The sequence below is a fragment of the Marmota monax genome, unplaced genomic scaffold, assembly GCF_021218885.2.
Source record: "Marmota monax isolate L192 unplaced genomic scaffold, Marmota_monax_Labrador192_F-V1.1 WCK01_AAM20220418_F8-fsc00002, whole genome shotgun sequence".
NCBI lineage: Eukaryota > Metazoa > Chordata > Mammalia > Rodentia > Sciuridae > Marmota > Marmota monax.
This window is the reverse complement of record NW_026693571.1, coordinates 6,098,934-6,112,759: the sequence shown is the minus strand read 5'-3', so window position 1 is coordinate 6,112,759 and position 13,826 is coordinate 6,098,934. Positions and strand designations below refer to the sequence as shown.

At 39.7% G+C, this 13,826-nt stretch overlaps 1 protein-coding gene across 8 annotated transcripts in view; it reads left to right on the top strand.

Annotated features, from left to right (window-relative positions):
* The window catches only part of Alpk1 (alpha kinase 1), a 151,192-nt gene that overhangs the window by 114,021 nt on the left and 23,345 nt on the right, over positions 1-13,826 (top strand). For all 8 annotated transcript variants that reach the window (XM_046459130.2, XM_046459128.2, XM_046459129.2 and 5 more), the window contains 7 exons: positions 1,060-1,119; positions 1,865-1,951; positions 2,816-2,892; positions 3,774-3,869; positions 5,223-5,327; positions 6,467-8,576; positions 13,024-13,177. In XM_046459130.2, coding sequence (XP_046315086.1) covers positions 1,060-1,119; positions 1,865-1,951; positions 2,816-2,892; positions 3,774-3,869; positions 5,223-5,327; positions 6,467-8,576; positions 13,024-13,177 — 2,689 coding nt within the window. The remainder of the gene's footprint in view (positions 1-1,059; positions 1,120-1,864; positions 1,952-2,815; positions 2,893-3,773; positions 3,870-5,222; positions 5,328-6,466; positions 8,577-13,023; positions 13,178-13,826) is intronic.

Here is a 13,826-nt window from a genome sequence, read left to right as displayed (position 1 = left end):
GATTGCATTCCTTAATGAAGGCCATGCTGCAAAAAAGCTGTGGATAGAGGCTACTGTTGGGACCTTCTTTGGAAACACAATCTACTCCAGTCAGGGTGTATGTCTGTGTGTGCAATTTGAAATTGTGTGGGCAGGAACAGCCCACACAATTGGGAGACAGTGAGATTTGTTCAAAGACCTGAAGAGATATTTGGGATCATGGCATTCCAGGCTGAAATAATTGTAAGTATGAAGACTATGATGGGGAGGACAAGCCTGGCTGGCTCCGGGGACAGTAAGGAGTAGTACTGAAGTAGAGGGAATGAGAGGGAGGGGCCAGGTCACCTGGGGTTTAGAGCTACCTGGAAGAAAGGAGGGTAAAGGGTAATTGACTGAGTTTCCTACTTATGGAAAACAGCTGTTTATAGACAAGGCCCCTCCCTAGTGGTGGCAACCAAAATAAGTCAAAAGCTTTTAAAAACCCCAAACTTCCCCACTCTTGCACAAAAATCCCTTTGTGATAAATCTGTAAATAGTCCTGTTCATGAGCAATTCTATCAGATACAGTGTTCATAGAGAGGAGCACACACTTTTACAAAGGTTTGCCTCTACTACTTAAGCCCCGCTCTAAAGGAATATATATATATATATATATATATATATATATATATATATATATATGTATGCATATATATGAGAAATTCCATATATATAACAATAGTCTCTCTATATGTGTGTGTATATACAAAGTGGAATGAAATGCCAATTATATTTGTTTATATACATATAATCATACATACATAATACATACATTCACATGCATATATATATATATATATATATATATATGAATCTAATTACCATTTCAGATACTCTGTAATCACCCATCTTACCAATTTTTGAAAACTTCAGCTTTTTTTTCAGTTTTATATATGAAACAGTTATTGTTTTTAAGTTTTAAAATAGAATATTTTCCAGAAAGGCGATGTTCTCTGTTACAATGCATCAACTTTAGAGCATTTGTAGTATTTAAGTACATGTTCAGAACTAACTGTGTAGCATTTGGTTTCTTCCTTTCAGGGAAACTTTTAAAAGCAGAGTATATCCTGAGCAGTCTAATAAGCAACAATGGAGCAACAGGTACGTACTGTCATGTTTCCCCAGGACTCTTACCATCAGACCCTATGAGAGTTCTAGTTTAATAACAACTTACTGACCTTAATGTTTGACCCCACAGGAGCTTAACTACTGAGGCACATTCCCAGCCTTTTTTATTTTTTATTTTGAGACAGGATCTTACTGTTTTTTAAGGCCTCGAGAAGTTACTGAGACTGTCTTTAAACTTGGGATCCTTTGCCTCAGCCTTCAGAGTTGCTGGGATTACAAGCATGTACCACTGCACTCAGATTTCAGATCCCATCCATCCTCATCTCCTTTTGCCCCACACCAGAGAGGTTGAATTTTTTTAAAGGGCTACTCATCCATACACCACAGCCTGACTTGTCCAAACCTTAGCTGTGTCACTAGTTCCTGTGGAGCCTTGTGGTTTGGACTTATTCTAGAGACAACACTGTCTCTCAAATCTGTGTCATAGTGCCCATGAAGGCTTCTGGGGAAATATGTTTATTTAGCCAGGCCCCAGAGAACATGCCTGTAATCCCAGCAATTTGGGAGGCTGAGGCAGGAGGATCATAAATTCAATACCAGCCTCAGCAACTTAGGGAATCCCTAAAATAAAAAAATAAAAAGGACTGGGGATGAAGCTCAATGGCAAAGTGCCCAGGGGTTCAATTCCTAGTACCAAAAAAAGAAAAGAAAATAGGTTTATTTCAGCAGGCCGTTTTCTTAATAAACCCAGGAAATTTTTTTCCTTCTTATATTTTAGGTACCTGGATATACAGAAATGAAAGTGATAAGATCCTGGTACAGTCAGTCTGTATACAGATCAGAGGACAAATTCTGCAAAAACTAGGTATGGCATTCCTCTCAAGGCTGATTTACAAAGTCTGGCTACAAGATTTTGCTGTGGAATTTTCTTATTATATATGGCTAAAATGTTGATCCCCACTTCCCTGAGTTTACTCATTGAAAAGATTATGACATTTCAAATCTCAGGAGCTGAGCTGGTGGTGGTGGCACAAGCCTGCTGTCACAGCTCCTTGAGTGACCAAAGCAGGAAGATCATCTGAGCCCAAGAATTCTAGACCAGCCCAGACAGCATAGCAAGACCCTCAGCTAAATAATAACAATAATAATAATAATAAAACCTGGAAGTGTTAAGAATATTAATAAAATAAAATATTTTTATTGATTTTGTTAGAGAAATTTACAGTTGTATATTATACCTGTTAGTGACCAACTTCTCAGTATTATTCCTAGCCTCTGACTCAGTTCAGCGGACTTGGTATATATAATTACACATCATCTCAAACCCTCTGTAACACCTTATTTGTTTAGTCTTTGGGGCAGTCATGAATTTTTTCAAGTAAAGTTTATGGACCCTAATTATATTTTAACATGCAATTTTAAAGTTAAAAATTTGAAAAAAAAATTAAGAGAAGATAATAATTAGTATTATTGTAAGTCAAGGAAAAAACTATATGTAACATGTATGAATATTAACATTTTATATTCAAAATATATATATAAGAAAATGGGAAAGTTTTCTATATTAAATCAACTGAAAAGACAAATTGTTGTGTCAACCTAATCTAGCCCTGAGTTTTCCCAACAGAACCTGACGAATCTTCTTTCTGTATTAGTTTTTAAAGGTATCTTCTAACACCAGAGCACAGGTATGAGCTGCTTCTCCCTGTTCCTTCTTTTTCTTTTTCAGGCATGTGGTATGAAGCAGCAGAGCTAATATGGGCCTCCATCGTAGGATATGTGACACTTCCTCAGCCAGATAAGAAGGTCCTTTGTCTCATGTTCTTTTTCTTCTTTCTCATAATTTGTCTTTGGATGATTATGTCCTTATTTTCCATTTAGCGATTCTATCTGTGTTGTTTGTATTTAGTCTATATGAGCACAAGACCAGAAAATTTAGTAACTTGCATCTGTATCTTGCTCTGTCCTTGCTCACAGTGAGCTCTTGGCATATATTTAGTGTCTCTGTAATAATTTATAACCATCAGTTTATTTCTCTCTCCTGGTCCATTCATCTGTTATTGTGCATTTAGCCTTTACTTGATTCCATAGCAAAGTTCAGCTGGAAGTTTGCTGGGGCCCCTTCGGCTGTGGCTCTCAACACCCATGCCCAAGCTGCTTATGTGTAAAATCATTCTTTGAGTTAAGTGGGCACAGACTTCAATGAATTGTTTATGTAGCATCTTTAAGAAGTTAAGATACATTCTTTGCTCTCCGATTTGACCTTTTCATTTTCAATAATTTGGGGGAATATTCTCCTCCTTATCTGAAGCCTCCGGTTATTTATTCCATTTCCCTGAGCTGGGTCAGCAGTGTTGCTGCCTATGCTTTTACAACGTGGCTAGGATCTGATGTGAGATCCCTTTCTTGGGCCAATTATTCGGGCCAGCAGTATAAGCAAGTATGAATCATGTGAAACCCAACTAAAAATAATTGTGTTTACAGTCAGTCCCTGTGTCTCAAGAGGTGATGGTCTTTCAAGCCCAGTGACATTCAGTTCACAAGTGTCTTCAAGGGCATAGTAATAATAATGATTATTATTAAAATAATAGACAAAGGTTCATATGGAGGGATCATTGTGGTCTGTAAGCCATGAGATGAGAGCCGCCCTGAATTCTAAGTCTGATTTGTTTGTGATTTCTTTACAGGGCATTTCCACATCACTTGGAATACTGGCAGACATCTTTGTTTCCATGAGCAGAAAAGATTATGAAAAGTTTAAAAACAATCCACAGATTAACTTGGTAATTATCATATGCCAAAAACATGGCTCAGACTGGCACCATCTAGGCACTGCCAATGTTATTCCTGGTGTTAAGCACTTTCTGAGGAGACTGAGGGTCAAGGAGCAGAGAATCTCCTCTTGGATTAACAGGAGAAGTCCTGGAGACAGATCCAGTGGTGTCTTGTTCAGCTTTATTATCCTAGCACCTAGCATAGAATCAGGAAACACAAGGTACTAAACATTTTTTTTAGTGAATGAGTAGAATGAATATCCTCAACGTGATTTTGAGTCCAATTCATTTCATTTCAAATTATCACAAAATTCAGTTTCTAAATTTGGGTCATCTTGATGATAAAGGGGTACATATTTAAAACCCATCACTATCCATTCAAATCAGTTCACCCATCAGTCATTTAATCCAGGCTGTTATCATTAATAATAATGATGACTAATATTTACATATCACCTTGCAACTAAAAAAAAATGTGTATAGCCACATAAACCCAATGAGATAGACAGAGCACAATGTATCATTCCCATTTTAAAGAGAAATAGACTGAGGTTCAGAAAAACTAAGTAACATCTGCAGTTTGCACAACCAGTAAGAGAATGAGAACAGAGCCTGGGTCTCTGTCATCTGGAGCATTGGTGTTGACATTGAACTTCTCTCCAGGCAGCATTGAAATGAAGATTTTTTTTTACAATTGCCATTTCTACTAAATACCCAAAATAACTATTTAAAACTGCAAACTTCCTTCCCAATCCAGACCTCTGTAACCCCTTCTCTACTTGGTTTTCCTCCAGAACTCTTATTATCTCAGACACTAGGCATTTGATTTGCTTTTCGTGTTGACAAATCCCTCCTCCCAGTAGAAAGTAAACTCACAGCAGGCTCCTTGTTCTGTGCCTCCCTGAGTCTAGAACAGTACCTGGCCTGTGCAATTATTCAATACATCTTTCTAAAATGAGTGAATGAATCCTCATTGCTGTGAAGGTCTCTTTGCCAAGAACAATGCAAAATGCCTCAATTAACCTGACTGCAAAATATAAAGAGTTCATGCAAATGAAGAACTGCCCCCATTTTAAGGACATTTGATTCACTTACACAGGCAGACACTATAAGTATTTTCACATCCTAGGCCCTCTCTGGAGTGGAGAGGTGGAATATGGAGAGTGTGTCGACCTGGGGGAAAGGACGATCAGTACCCTGGGGTCTTTAAATCCACTTACTCTTTCTTGGCCTGTTCTAAAAGGTTTGTGATGAGAAGCAAGGGGCCCTCAGGATCCTAAAAGAAAAGTAAAGGAACTCCGCCACCTGTTTTTGCTACTGGATAAATCATCACCCTCCACTTTGCCTCCTGTGTTCTTGCAGGGCTTGCTCAAGGAGTTTGACCACCATTTGTTGTCAGCTGCGGAAGCCTGCAAACTGGCAGCTGCCTTCAGTGCCTACACACCCCTGTTCGTGCTCACAGCTGTGGTAAATAGAGTGCAGCCCCCGCCCTAGTTCCTTTCCCTGGGGTGCTCCCCTCTGCAACCAGTGGGAGGGAAAGGTGTAGGCTTAAAGTAGGCAGTGTGCCTCATGATTGGCAGCTGTGATGAGACTCGCCATGGGAAAAAGCGCTCAGTTAGAGTGGCCACATCCTGATGGGAGCTAAATTATCCAGCCCAAGCACAGAATGTTTTCTGTTCTCGAATAGTGGTTTCCAAGCCTGACAGCACATTAGACTCACCCAAGGAGGCTCTTCAAAATGCATACTCTTGGGCTCTACCTTAGGTCCATTAAATACAAATCTATGGGACTGATATCCAGCAATCCTTCACTTTGAAGTACAATTGGTCCTCCATGTCTGTGGGTCCCAAATCTGCAGATTCAACCAACCTTGGATCAAAACTATTTATGGGAGCAAAAAGTTGAATCCATACTAAACACATGCAAACTTTTGTGTCCTTGCCATTATTCCTTAAATAATGCAGTACAGCAAGTATTTACATAGCATTTACCTTGTATTAGGTATTGTAAGTGACATAGAGATGATTTAAAGTACGTGGGAGGATGGACATAGACTATGCAAATTCTATGTCATTTCATATAAGAGACTTGAGCAGGCACAGATTTTGGTCTCCATATGGGGTCCTGAAACCAATCCACCAATACGGAGGGATGACTCTTATTGCAAAGATGATTCTAATGCACAAACGGATTTGAAAACCTCTATTGTTTGGGCTATTGTTAAGTGAGTGATGTGTTAAAACAACCTTACTGCATAGAGAAACTTATTATGTCCATATTCCATGTATAGATTGTTTGTTAAAACAGCAATGGCCATACTTCTGCCATCTTTAATCAAAAAGTATCAGGGCTACAGTAGGAGGCCTTTAAAGCTAATTTCTTATCCCTTCATACCAGCTAATACCTTACCTCCCCGTCCCTTCTTCTCATTCACCAAAAAGACATCGGTCCTTAACTCAAAGTGTGCATTTGCCTCAGAAGATGTGCGGCATCTGTTTATTGTCCCATAATATTTCAAATGATTATCTTCTAGGAGGGAAAAGTTTATCCTGATGTGCTTCCAGTTTGCAACTCAGTATCTGATTCTGTGTTTGTATTTTCCACAGAATATCCGTGGCACATGCTTATTATCATATACTAGTTCTAATGACTGTCCTCCAGGAATGAAAAACTTGTATCTGTGTGAAGCCAAAGAGGCCTTTGAGATCGGCCTTCTCACCAAGAGAGATGATCAGGTAGTCACCGGAAAACAGGAACTTCATAGCTTCATCAAAGCCGCCTTCGGTCTCACCACAGTGCACCGGAGAATCCACGGAGAGACGCACGCAGTCTGTGCCGCGAGTCAGCTCTGTAATGAAGCCATGAAGAAGCTGTACACTTTCAGTACTTCCTCCAGAAGTCAGGACAGAGAATCTCTGTCTCGAGAGATCATGTCTGTTATCAGCCAGGTGAAGGATCATTTACAGGTCCAAAGCTTCTCAAATTTAGATGACAGATCTTATGTCCCAGAGAGTTTCAAGTACGGATTGAATAAACCTATCTTGCATGGACAAGTGGATTTCCATAAAATCCTTGAAACCTATTCACAGCACCACACCTCCGTGTGTGAGGTTTTTGAAAACATTTGTGGAAACAACAAAAATAAACAAAAAGACATAAAAACAGGAGTCTGTATCACTACTTTAAAAACAGAAACAAAAACCACAGATACTATGACTGCTACTCAAGACAAACCACGCTCACAAAAAGGCAAGGGTCCAGAGATACTCAGAAGGATAGGAAGGAGAAACTGGACCCATTCTGAGGCATTCCAAGTCTCCCTGGATCAAGATGTGGAGACTGAGACTGAACCGCCTGACCACAGCAATGTGGGGGGAGATGTCTGCAACAAGTCTCTGAGCAACAGCCAGAGCTCCAGTACTTGGAGCAAGTTATCAGGGCTTAGTTCTTCTTCAAGCTGGGAGGAAGTGAATTATCCTATCGATGACAGATCAGCTAGAAAAGAATCTAGCAAAGAAAAACATCTTGTGGACACCCAGTGTTCCACTGCCCCGTCTGAGGAGCTGGAGAATGGCAGGGATCACAGAGCTGTGCAGTCATTGTCTTCAGAGCTTCACAATGTTTCTCTCCAAATATCCCCAGATGACAGTTTAAAGCCTTCTCAGGGTCAACCACACAAACGCATGCCCTTAACAACCTTCTGTCCTCACAACACAACCAACACGTGCTTGGTCTCTGAAGCAGGGCTATCAGAAGAAGTTCCAGAAGTTGTCCAGGAAGTCCAACTTGTAGGACCTGGCAATACTTCTGCTCACTTCCAATCCTCATGTAGTTCTGCTTCTTGGTCTTCTGATTCTGGTAGGTTCAAGCACATGGCCTCATGTCCTTCAGTCCAAGAAGAAGAAGACTTTGAAATAATTGATGATTTTCCAGAAACCAACTGTGACGTTGAAGACAGACATGGGGAAGAAAAGGGAAAAGAACTCAATGAAAAATATGTGGGCCCTGTATTTAAAGAGAGCTTCTTCTGGGTGGACCCAGAAGGAGAAACAGAGGAAAGCACAAAAGATATGCCTTTAGACTCTCGTGTAGTCGTGGGCAGTTCTCAGGGCCACAGTTCCATGTTAGCATGTAGCTCTTTCACTTATCAGCCTGATCAACATCCTGACTCAGAGAAGGCGGGTGGTGGCTCAGTCAGGAAGCAGGGCATTGACCCTGATGCCCCTACAGAAGATGAGGAGGGCCACCTCTTTGACAGCACAGATGTCTGCTCCTCAGGTGGACATGACTCTCCTAGACTGTGCACCATGGGACAGCCACCTGGTCAGAAGACTGAGACCCCCAGTTCCTCTGTTAACAGTAACATTCCCTTTCCTGTGCTCAGCGAGGATGGTGCCACCACAGAAGAAGGAAATGAACCCGGACACATGCTAAACTGCAGCCAGAGCTCCAGCTCATCCCTTTCATGGTGGTTGAAGTCACCTACATTTTCCAGTGGTTCTTCTGAGGGGGAAAGCTTATGGTCTTCTCTGAATTCCAGTGGAAGTTCTTCTTCTGTCTCATCGCTAGGAAAAATGAGGAAAGAAGTCCTTGAGGCTCGTACCCTGCAGCCCGATGACTTGGACAAACTCTTGGCAGGAGTGAGGCATGATTGGCTGTTTCAGAGACTGGAAAATACAGGCGTTTTTAAGCCCAGTCAACTCCAACGAGCTCACAGTAAGTGCGATATTTTCAGTCTATACAGATGTTGGAATCACCTACTTCTGGGGCCCTCTGAAAATCTTGTTGTATAGACCACTTAAAGCTCATGACAGGGCTGAGTTGTGGCTCAGTGGTAGAGCACTTGCCTAACACATGTGAGGCACTGGTTTCCATCCTCAGCACCACATAAAAATAAACAAAGGTATTGTGTTCATCTACAACTAAAAAATATTTTTAAAAATCTCATGACAAATGTTTTATTCTTTGTTGTACTTTGTGAGTTCCACAGAGAAATGTAAACTGCAGGGGCCCCCCTCACCCTTTGTGTGACAGACCTTAATGGTGACCAAGAATAGAGATTTGCTCAAGCTTACTTCACATGCTTGAGGTTTGCTATAAGGACATGTGAGGCAGAAAGGGAGACAGGAATTTCAGAGGCCTTAACACAGCTATCACTCAGGATTTAAAACTGCTCTGGATAGTCAATCATTCATTCAGCATCTGTCTCCTCTTTTACTTCTCTTTACCAACCAGATGATTTCTTTTTTCCTTATTCAAATTCAAGAAGAAGGAGACTGAGGCAGGAGGATCTTGAGTTCAAAGCCAGCCTCAGCAACTTAGCGAGGCCCTAAGCAACTTAGTAAAAGCCTGTCTCAAAATTAGAAGGGCTGGAGAGAGATGGTTCAGTGCTTAAGCACCCCTGGGTTCAATCCCTGATACTTAAAAAAAAAAAATCAAGGATAAGAGTCTTAGTTAAATATCATCTTTCTTGTGGACAGAGATTTTCACACTTGTCCACCTAAGCATTTTCTTGCCAGCCAAAGAATTGATTATGTGCCCCTTTCTCTTAGTCTCTTTGGGCCTCCATAATAAAAACTGTAAACAAAGGAGATTATAAACAACAGAATTTTATTTCTCATAGTTCTGGATCCTTGGGAATTCCCAGTGTCCTCATAAGGTGGAAGGGTCAAGGAGCCTCATTTATAAGGTCACAACCTCATGGCTTAATCACATCCCAAAAGCTCTACCTCCTAATACCATCATCTTGTGGGTTAGGATTTCAACATTAGAATTCTAAGAGGACACAGATGTTCAAACTATAGGACCCCTATGGTTGCAATTAGCAAAAACTTCTTATTAAAGTCATTTCCTACAGCAGGGACGCTGGGCTGGAGCCACCAGCAGTCAGTATGTCTATCACAGCCTAAAAGAGAGACTGGGTGAAAGATAGCATGAAGGTTCTTCTTTCAGCCCAGAGAAACATAGTATATAATGCCTTTCCAATATACAGAAGAATCATTTGAATGAGGAAAAAAACTATTGTAAAGTGCATCTCAGAAGAAATAAGCTATGTTGATTACTAAATACTAGATATGAAGTAGTAGTTCTTAATCAGGGCAATGCAGTAGAATCTCCTGGAAGCTTTTTAAAACTTCCTATGCCTCATCCCAGACAGCCCCATCCAGTGGGTCTGGGGAATGAATCCAACCATCAGGATGTCCTGGGAACTCCCTAATGATTTCATATAAAGCCAATGTTGAGGGCTTCTGCTTGAAAGCATTCTAATATTTTGCCCACCCATGAAGGCACCTTGAAGTCAGACTAAAATACACATCAGGTTGTTGCTAAAAAAGCAAAATTTTGCTAGTGATAGGGTTTTCCCTACTACTGTGAGATGCTGCAATTTCAGAATCACATTTCTTCTAATTAGGTAATTGCCTTATTGTTATTTTTCCCTCGTTTCATTTTGTCTTTACTTTTTACAATAAACTTAATGCATGTATCCAATACAACCTATTTCAGATGTACAGAACTGACAGTTATAAAGCAAAACTGTATATAGCATACACCCAGGCCCTCCTACCCAAGGGCTAGAACTTTATTCATTTAACTTTAACCTGCCTGTGTTTCTGTCTGTCCCCATTTATTGATCCTCCTGTGGAAATCACTGAGATAAATTTTGGTTTATCACTGTTATCTTTTTTTAACAGTACAGTTTTATATACATACCCAGACAATATGCTCTTTGGTTTTGCTTATTTTTGAGCTCATCAAAGTCCTGTCATAAAGCTTCACATACCATGTAATGTCATGGAAATTGGGGTTTTTTTTTTTTCATTAACATTTGAGATTCATTCTTATTGCAAGGTATAACTGTAGGTCATTCACTTTCATTACAGAATATCACTTGGAGTAAATATACCTAATTTATGTATCCATTCTCCATAGACAGATGTTTCACTTTTTCTAGTTACAAGCTATTACAAATGTCACTATGAATATTCTTGCATATTCCTGCATACACCAAAGCACAAAACTTTGTCATGAATAGGAGTCCAGAGCTAGATCACAAGGTATGCAAAAATTTATGTCAGCGAAGTGTAACTGTTTTCTACAGGAGTTGTGTCTTGCACAACATGTGAGTTCCACAGATCTTCTCTAACCCCTGGTATTATCAGGCCCAATTTTTGCAAATCTTATGGCTATACAATGAAATTAAGACTATGGTTTTAATTCATACTTGCATAGTCAGTAATGCCAGGAACATCTTCCTATTTGTTTATAAGCCCCATGTGAAATGCCTTTTTATGTTTCTTCTATTTTTTCAAAAATAGAAACTATATAACTAATCTTTTGTCAGTTGTTTGTATTGTAAATATATCTTCTCTAGTTATAGTCTGTCTCTTCACTTAAATTATTTGCATAATATAAGTCCTAAGTTTGGTTGAGTTGATTTAATCATCTTTTATTTAGGACTTGCACTTTGTGTATCGAGAGATTTGTTCCTGCCTTGTGGGGTTTTTCATACAAACATTTACAATTTCTGCTGTCTGTACTTTTTATTATTATTATTGTGTGTCAATTTATGGACAAAAACCACCATAGAGGAGAGAAGGCCCAATGTTGCAGAAACATAAGTCATAAGCTCCCTCCTTTCTTCCCTCAAGTGACCACCCTCCACGAGTATGGACAAGCATCTCACCCTTTGTTTCCATCCCGGTTTCTCATTGAGTCATCAAACCCTGGACACCATCTCCACTAGCCCAGAGTCATCCCCTTCCATACCTGTGGGTTTATCTTAAATATCTTCTCTCCCAAGTTTTCCATTCATTCTTTCATTGTCACAACCTAGACACACAGGAGGTCTTTGTTCACTGAATTTTAACTTGGATACCAAGATGTTGCATTTCTTTCTTAGAGTTCATATTGGTCTTTTCCCTAGAAGAGACACTTTCTTTCCTAGCACTGTTCTTCCTGATTTTGTTTTTTTTATTTTTATTTTTTTTAGATAGGGTCTTACTAAATTGTACTAGCTGGCCTTAAATTCACCATCCTTCTGTAGCTGTCCAGGTAGCTGGGAATAAGGCACACAGCATTGAACCCAGCATTCTTCTTCCTTTCTTTAAGATGGAAACAACCCTGGCTTTTTGCTCTAATCTTTTTTTTTTTAAGTGGAGTTTGCATCTTTGTAGGGTGGCTACAATTTCTTAAGTAATTCCTAGACCTTCCTGACTTAAAACAAGAGAAAATAAGAATGCCGTTTTATCTGTAATCTAGAATCTCTAGAGTTGCTAGGAGCCTTTCAGGTAAAATTATTTAGTTATTTCTGTTTGTTCTGACAAAGGAAGTCAGCTCTTCTATGTAGGATTCCCAGATTGGATGAAGTTGCAAACATACCTCTTATCCCAACATGCTCTCTGGGATCTAGCTGCTTTAAAAGCCCCTCTATTTTCCATCTCTTTCATACAGAAACTCTGATCTGATCTTAATCATTTGCCTTCCCAAGCAAGAGATTTTGCAAATCAAAGGCTATTCATTCTCGAATAGCCTGGTCCCAGCCTATGAGAATTGGACCCAAAGTCCCATGAAAGAAAGTACCACCAAAGAAAGAGGCAGACAGATCCAGGGTTTAACAGAATGCAAATTACTGGGAGCTTATTTACAAAAGCATGGTTATGGGCAACAGTAAACCAGTGGATCCTCACAATTTAGGGCAGAAGAGTTGTGCTTATGAAGTGTTCAGGAAAGGAGACTTCATCCCACCTGGTTTCTCTCAAGCTGATATCAAAAATTCCTGGCATTGAGAACACCAAGGTCCTGTCATAAAGCTCCACATACCACTGTGAGAATAGTTTCACTTATTTCTAGTGGGCTGGGAAGCCTCCCAGGGTTGCTCAGGGGCAATCTTGACAATTACCAAGATGCCTACAGTCTGCTCAAGCTGAATGCCTACACCACTCTTCACTGCAAAATGTGAAGTGTTACCTTTTTATAGTACTTCACTAACTTTTTAACAGTATCCATAATTTGAAAAGAGGCAAAAATTTGGGAGAAAAAAAAAGTTTAAAAAAATCGAAGATTTCAGATGGGTTGCTTTAGGACTCGTGTTTCTTCAACTTTATTCATGATTTGTAACATTCTTTTAAAACTTAGCTCTACTCTCTTCTTATCTCTTTTCCAGATGCTCTTTTGTTAAAATATTCCAAGAAGTCTGAACTGTGGACAGCCCAGGAAACTGCTGTGTATTTCGGAGATTACCTAAATGTGAAGAAGAAAGGCAAGCAAAGAAATGCCTTTTGGGTTCATTATCTCCATCAGGAAGAAACTCTGGGAAGGTATAACTGAAAAAAAAAATACCTATGTCACCAATGTAAAATGGGCTCATCTTCCCATTCTGCTAAGTACTCATTCATGAGATTTTTTTTTAAATTTTTTATTGTTGGTTGTTCAAAACATTACATAGTTCTTGATATATCATATATCACACTTTGATTCAAGTGGGTTATGAACTCCCATTTTTACCCCATATACAGATTGCAGAATCACATCAGTTACACATCCATTGATTTACATATTGCCATACTAGTGTCTGTTGTATTCTGCTGCCTTTCCTATCCTCTACTATCCCCCCTCCCCTCCCCTCCCCTCCCCTCTGCTCTCTCTACCCCCTCTACTGTCATTCATTTCTCCCCCTTGTATTATTTTTCCCTTTCCCCACACTTCCTCTTGTATGTACTTTTGTATAACCCTAAGGGTCTCCTTCCATTTCCATGCAATTTCCCTTCTCTCTCCCTTTGCCTCCCACCTCTCATTTCTGTTTAATGTTAATCTTCTTCTCCTGCTCTTCGTCCCTACTCTGTTCTTGGTTACTCTCCTTATATCAAAGAAGACATTTGGCATTTGTTTTATAGGGATTGACTAGCTTCACTTAGCATAATCTGCTCTAATGCCATCCATTTCCCTGCAAATTCTATGATTTTGTCA